At 45.3% G+C, this 7,680-nt stretch overlaps 1 protein-coding gene across 1 annotated transcript; it reads left to right on the forward strand.

Moving 5' to 3' along the window:
• The first annotated feature begins 3,525 nt into the window (after positions 1–3,525).
• LOC104132707 (cytochrome c, somatic) lies at positions 3,526–5,195 on the forward strand. Its single transcript, XM_009646037.1, has 2 exons — positions 3,526–3,694; positions 5,050–5,195. Exons 1-2 carry the CDS (start codon positions 3,526–3,528, stop codon positions 5,193–5,195), a joined length of 315 nt encoding a protein of 104 aa, XP_009644332.1.
• The last annotated feature ends 2,485 nt before the right edge of the window (positions 5,196–7,680 follow it).

A 7,680-nucleotide genomic window follows, 5' to 3' on the forward strand; every position in this document is an offset into this window, starting at 1 on the left:
GCCCCTGCTCGGGCAGGGCCACCTAGAGCCGGCTGCCCCGGGCCGCCTCCGGACGGCTTTTGAATGTCGCCAAGGAGGGAGACTCCACCACCTCTCTGGGCAAGCTGTGCCAGTGCTCAGTCACCCTCGCTGTAAAAAAAGTGTTTCCTGACGTTCAGGTGGAACCTCCTGTGTTTCAGTTTGTGGCCATTGCCCCTGGTCACCACTGAGAAGAGTCTGGATCCATTTTCTTCATTCCATCCCTTCAGCTATTTATACACACCTATTAGATCCCCCCCCAAGCCTTCTCTTCTCTGGGCTAAACAGTCCCAGCTCTCTCAGCCTTTCCTCACAGGAGAGATGCTCCCATCCCTCAGTCATCTTTGTGGCCAGTACATATGCCATACTCCTCCAGTATGTCCATGTCTCTCTCATACTGGGGAGCCCAGAGGTGGACATGGTATTCCGGGGTGGCTTCATCACTCCTGAGTAGAGGGCAAGGGTCATCTCCCTTGTCCTGCTGGTGACACTCCTAATGTAGCCCAGGATATTGGTAGCCTTCTTTGCCACAAGGGCACAGTGCTGGCTCATGTTCACCTTGGTGTCTGCCACAATGCCCAAGTCCTTTTCTGCAAAGCTGCTTTCAGCCGGTCACCCCCCAGCATGTACTGGTGCAGGGGCTTGATCCTCCCCAAGTGCAGGACTCTGCACTTACTTTTGTTGAACTTCTTGATGCTCCTGTCAGACCATTCTCCAGCCTGTTGGATCCATCTGGATGGCAGCATGACCTTCTGGCATATTGACCACCCCTCCCAGTTCTGTACCCTGTGCCAGTACTTCCCTAACATACTCACTTCTGCTGCAATAATTTATTTATTTTTAAAGGGCCTCCTTCAACCAGAGACTCACTACACTACATGGTGACCCACCTCCTTTGAAACAGCCCCACTGTCATAAGGAGAGAGTTCCTCCATGAAGAAACCATTTTCAAGGCCTTTGCTGATATAGGGAACAGCAGGGCTTAACATGCATTGCGTGAACTCTCAGGATACAGAGGGAACTCGATGTATTTAATGGGAAGCAAACCCCAAAAATATCCAGGAAAAATAACTATCTGTAAGGAAATAAGCACACAGCTAATAAAATGTGAAGAATGCAATGTCGTTATAAAGTTCACCACAAGAATAAAGAATTCCTCAGCTGAATACCAGAGCTGTCAGTGTCCTAGGGCTGTAGTGGCCCCCGCCACTGCACACTGAGGGGTCAGTGATCCCCAGGACGGCTACCCCGGGCAGGCGCAGGCCGGGGCCGCGTGGGGCTGTGCTGCAGGTATGGCCTGGCCTTCAGGCCGTGCCGTGCTGCGCACATCCCTCGGGCACGGGGTAAACTCGTTACAGCTCGTCGTTACAGAGGAGCCTGCAGGCAGCTCCCGCTCGGTACCAGCCATTATGCCTCCTGCCCGGCCCTGCCTTTATCTAACAGAGCAGCAAGAAGGTCTCATGAGGGCATTGGTTCGGTTTTGGCTGTAGAAATGATGGATTTCCCCATCCCTGGAGGTATGTGAAAGATGTGTAGATGTGGCGCTTGGGGATGTGGTTTAGTGGTGGACTTGGCGGTGCTAGGTTAATGGTTGGACTTGATGATCTTGGAGGTCTTTTCCAACCTAAATGATTCTATGATTTTTTTCCTTGTAAGCAAACCTTATAAAACTTGAAAGACCGAAAGGGGAGAATCTCTGCTATGGAGGAGGTTTGTACAGCAGGCTGTGTGTGGGCCAGTGGACCACTCAATGCTACACTGTCCAAAGGGATGTGAGATCATCTATGCTATTCTCTTCCATTAGCACTGTAAATAAATAGCATTGCAGATGATACTTTACAAAGTCCAAGTGCCTTTCTTACTGGGATTGTAATGGACCAACACCTCCTGGTGCAAAATGGGGTTAAATGAAGAAATCAGGGGATCTGCATGCGCACATTCTTCCTGCTATTTTCCACAAGCAAATTGAATATGCAGAAATCCCCCCTTTCTTTCACACACGCAGACGTAGTTGTCAAGCTTCTGTCAGCGAAGTTTCATGGAGCCAAGGTCTGGCGACCTGAAGGTCTGGAGGAGGCAGTATTTCGAGGACTGTGCAGTCCTGGCCAGTGGCCTTGGAAGTGGTATTTTTGTGGGGGTTAAAGTGTGTCCTGTTTTGGGAGTGTACGACAGGTCAATGAGTATTTTTAGAGCAACATACTTCGGATATAGTGGCTGGGTTTGGTTCCATGTAAAGGAATATTTCAGAAAATCTAGTAAGCACCTTCTTTGCACGCCAGTGGGAAGTCTTTAGAGAAAAGCAAGGTTACAACTCAACACATCAGGAGCAGTGTTTTAGGGCTGGAAGGTGATATCTCTACCAGCACCAAACTCTGCACCCTTTTTTTTTTTCCCCCCAACTACTGACACCATTTTTTCCCATCACTACAGAGTGGAGCCATGACGGTGCCGTCACGCCACTTAAGATTGAAAAGCAAGCATTTCGGCGTGGGGAAGGTACCTGCAGAGGGAGGGCGGCACTGCCCGGGGCGCCATGACACTGTCGTGCCCCCGCCCCTGCCCCCAGCCAGCCGTTAGGACCGTTGGCACAGCGCGCGGCACCCACCACCTCCCCCTCACGCCAGAAAGACGGGCGTGATCCCTAATCCCGCCCCGTGAGCCTACGACGCACCAATCAGGAGAGAATGTCCCGAGTTGTCTTCTCCGCGATTGGACGTCGCTCTGATGACACCTGCTCTTTGACGGGCCGAGGGGGGAGGGCTGGTGGGCCGTTCGCCGGGCTTGGGAAGGGTGACCGGGTGTCAGCGGCGAGTAGCGGGGCGGCCTTGCCCTTCGTGCCCTCCATGGGCCAAAACCTTGACTCTCCTTCGTTCCCCGGCGGACACGGGCCCGAGGGCAGCCTCGCAGGCACCTTCCCCCTCTGTCCAGGCCGTTGCCCCTGGAAATCCCCCTTACCATGAACGTGTCCTGACAGGCGCTGCAGCAGGAGTTGAGTTCTACGGTTCTGGAGACATTCTAGGTAGCACTGCGACCCACAGGGAAATCCTGAAGTGCATTTTAGATCAGCCTTCTAGACAGAAGTATGTTGACCTTCTTACTGTCGAAGTAGTTCTGGAAGTGGAATCAAGGAACTTAAAGCTACCCTAACCTCCAAAGATAAGAACAAAAAATTCTGTAATTCTGCACCTCTCAGGGATGCAGCAAAAAACCCCCATGGTGCTTTTTCCTAATTGTATATTGGATAACTTAATAAAAAAAAATTAATGACCATCAGCAACCAGATCATGTTAAGAAATCATGCAGCTTAACAGAGTCTTACCCAAACTCTACAATTAAGTCTGGGGTCAGATTTTCCTTACTTTGAGACACATTATTCTTATTACCGTGCAAGACAGAAATATTTTGTAAAACTGTAGAAGGAGATGATAAATGTGACCAACAACAGTGAACTTTTGTATAATATTGTTCAAATTTCCTTCTTTTTTTTTTTAGATTTTTTTACATAAAATGGGTGATGTTGAAAAAGGCAAGAAGATCTTTATTCAGAAATGTTCTCAGTGTCACACAGTTGAAAAAGATGGAAAGCACAAGACAGGACCAAATCTTTGGGGTTTATTTGGCCGCAGAACAGGACAAGCTGCAGGATTTTCTTACTCGGATGCAAACAAGAACAAAGGTAAAACTAACCAGTGACATGGATGAGATGCAGTGTTGGAAGAGACATATATGAAAAGTCCCTTTTCCTTTAGAGGTACAACAGGAAAGCCTTACTCACAAGGAGCTATGCTCACAACTGTCTACTTCGCATTACTGCAGATTAATCTGAACTACAGTTTCAGAAACAAAAATCCTCGGTCCCTATATTAAAAAGGAATTTTACCAATACTCAGCACACCAGGTCAGAAGGCGTATTAGCTTTCCCAGAACTCTGTAGTACCAACGGGCAGATTTTAATTTCTGTTTCTTAAGAGTGCTTTTAGATTTTGTTTGCTGGTCACTACCCTCTACTGGCATCGTGGTGTGCTGCAGTTGTTTTGCTCTGAAGACTTGACTAAATACTGTCACCTACTACTAAGCTATGACTTGTTTTTCATACAGGCAGTCTTGAAAAGCAGTGGAACATCTAAAAATGGAAAGTAATTCTGTGTGGGTTTTATTGTTTTTATTTATATCATTTGAATATAAATTATATTATTTGAATCAAGCTATTAATTACAAATACAGTCCTGTGTTTTTTCTGGTTACTAAGGTGCTTTAGAATTGGCTTACTTTTTTATTTTCCTGTGATTTCTAGGAAATGTTTTGTGACATTCACTTTATACTGGGACTTCCTTCATACAAAACATAGTCAGCATATGTTAACTATTTTTCCTCATTAAAAATTTAGTGAACAAATCATACAGATGTTAGTACAAGTTTTGAAAAGAAAGCCAACAAACTGGTACCAAAGGGCCAGCTCTGGAGGACAGAAGAGAAACTTGAACGTGTCATTATAGGTGTTTCAGTAGGCTTCAGTACAACAGTAGGCTTCTGTCAACAGAGACTGGTTTTAGCAGGGTTGGAAGGAAACACAAATGGGTTTTCAACTTCTGTCAAGAGATTCCAGAAACTGGCCATTGACAACCTTTTTTCTAATGCCCTTCAGTGGAGCATAGCCGTGATGAATTTCATGTCAATCTGTAGATGCCCGTTTGCAACAACTGTATGAAATTAAAGTTGGATCTTCTGGGTACGGGAATTACAAAGATACTCACATAATTTTAAAGTAGTAAGTAATTGTATGTGAAATGCTGCAAAGAACTGCAACTCTCCATGATGCAAAAAGGATTTATATTTGACTTGTTAAAGTGACACAAAGAAAATTTATACCTTGTGTGTTTTATATTATGTATCATTTATGCTCACATTCTTCTTGGATTCTAGGCACATTACGTTCAGGAGCACCACACCTTTGATTTGAGACCTTCAATATCTTCATAAATATATGATGTTGGGCCAGCCTTGTATTTTACTTTTTTTTTTGTTTTTCAGGAATTGTCTGGAGTGAGAATACACTGATGGAGTATTTGGAAAACCCTAAGAAGTACATTCCTGGTACAAAAATGATTTTTGCTGGAATTAAAAAGCAGAATGAAAGAGCTGATCTTATTGCGTACTTGAAAAAAGCAACTTCATGAAACACTGCTGCAGCAGCTGTAAAGTCAGTGAAAAATGTTCTGAATTTTGACTAGCTCCTATGTCATGTTTTAGTATTTTGATGTTAATTATCCATTAGGGACTGGCCTTAGCTAAATGAAATAAGGATATGTTTTAAGATGCTATGTCCTAATAAACAACATTGGGAGGTGAGCATTATTTATATCATTTTATATATTTCATACACCTTTGTGGAGTGTACTGTAGAAATACTGTTCCTTTCCATAAGGAGATCTGAGAGCCCAATCCTGTGACTAGTTATTCAAACACATACTGAAACCATTATTCAGTTGGGGTGTGTAAATAAGAAAGTGCCTGTAAGTTAAATGAAGTTTTTCTTTTGGAAAAAAAATCCTCAGCATTATCATCTGTGAAGGAAAGTATCATACACAGTAGATAACAAAACGTGACCTTACATTAAAAAAACACTATATAAGGATGATGGAAGTGGAATATCAAGAATAGCAGGTATTTTCAGGGGACAAGTAACCTTTCAGTAGTGATGCTGACCAAAAAGAATCTTGAGGAGATACCTGAACACCTATGACGTTTTTAGTTTAAAAATATAACCCCACTCATTGTACTGTTAGTGTTCCTTTGTGTATCAAAAAAAACCCCATAATCATCTACCAGTCATTTTTCAGAGCTGTGGATTTTTTTTTCCATTTGAGGCTCATACATCAAGGTATCCTTACCCTCTAACATGTGGAATGAGTGAGGGCTAACTAGCTCGAGCAAATGACACTAGTAGGTATTTTCACCAACCATAGAGGATTGATGGAAGTGATTAAAGTCCTTCTAAAACTGCCTCATGAATCCCTACCACTTCAATTGTGATTTACAATTTAATTCTCTGTTTACACAAATGTAATAGATTAAAACATACTTCACTCAAGCAAGGCTTCCTTATGTCATCGCAGAAGGGAGCATTAGTACAAAACTAATTTGCTACAGCGTCTATTCCCAGGTACTCATGTTATCGGTCCTGTTCCAATGCTCACCCGCCAGGGGCTTCAACTGAGTGTCTTACAGCGCTCCATGGAGCTGAACTGCTGGTTTTAAGTCAGGGAATAAGCGACAGTCAGGTAAAAAGTTCTGTGGTACCGCTGAATGAGTGCCTGCTCTTTGTCCTTTTGTGCTGTAGCTATAAGACACTTCCCCCCTTCCAGTTTAATTGTCGGGACCTGTTCTGTTGACTGTTTAGGCAATTAAAGCACCTGCCTGAATGACAAAAATTTTCTCAAGTCTATTCTCAGCTGCATTTTGAAGAGTGCTGTGTATGCCGCTGCCTTTCTGAACAGAGAAACACACTCTGCCTGAGAAGTGCAGTGACATCTCTCCTTGTGATTCTTTTAGGACACCTCTGTATGTTTGTACCTGAGGAGGCCGTGTGAGTCTGGCTAAAGCCCGCCTTGCTGTCCGAGTTGGCATTGTGCATCCGCACCGACAAAAGGTGCATCATACATAAGATGAATCCGATACAAGCTGCCCATACCTCACTGCAGCATACCTGTAGAATTACCACAGCAGCACAATCCCGTGGAGGGAACAAACTCCATTTGCCTTTTTGGCCCTCCCACGGAAGGCTGCAACGAACCTATCTCAGGCCCACACAGGAGGCTGCAGCCCAGCGTATGGCGCGCTGGGTTTACTCGCCCTGCCAACAGAGATACAGCCTGACGCGTGCCAGAACGCAGGCGGACCCAGGTTTCCTCCTAACATCCACCGATGCACACCAGGCCAGGTTTCTGAGGCAGGTTTTACCATGACAGCTTGTCACCAGGCTGCTCAAGTTATGGAACAGACAAATCACTGGGATTATCTTTGTCACATTTTACCTTTAAAAAAGAGCATTATAGTTTATACACAGATTTGGGGCTGCAGAGTTCTTTACAATTAAGGTGTTACAAATTGCTCACTGCGTATTTCATGCAATGGAGACAACTGCATTTTTACTTCCTTCAGTCTTGACTCTGCTGAGAGATGATCAATATGCAGATTTTTGCTGTAATCAAAGCCCATGCATAAACCCCCCAGCAAATAAACCACAGATGCCACAAGACTCCTTGAAGAAACGGTAGGGGAAGACCTTGTTTGTACCTAGGCTCACGGAAACACTAAGCTGCTTGAAGTGTTTACATGCAGAACCGCTACGCAGTAACCATTCCGTTGTAAACGCCTGTGCGAGGGCTCGACCAAACCTTACAATAGCGGGATGGTAAAACTTGTTTACGCGCAATCATTTCACTTGCATGCGGATGCCCAAGGTCCTTGCCTGAGAGCGCGGGGTACGGGCCTGCCGAGGCCTTCAGCGGCTTAACACGGTTCCTTTGTGTGAGTGGAGTGTTTGTGCCAGTGCTGCAAAAACGCAAATGCCACTGGAAAGGCCACGCAGCAATTAGAGCCTGCGGGCAAGCGGGCGCCCTTCGAGGGTGACGGTGACGCAAGCGAGGCCGGTTCGGCGGT

Source organism: Egretta garzetta, unplaced genomic scaffold, assembly GCF_000687185.1.
Source record: "Egretta garzetta isolate BGI_Z169 unplaced genomic scaffold, ASM68718v1 scaffold539, whole genome shotgun sequence".
In the NCBI taxonomy this organism is placed as follows: Eukaryota; Metazoa; Chordata; class Aves; order Pelecaniformes; family Ardeidae; genus Egretta; species Egretta garzetta.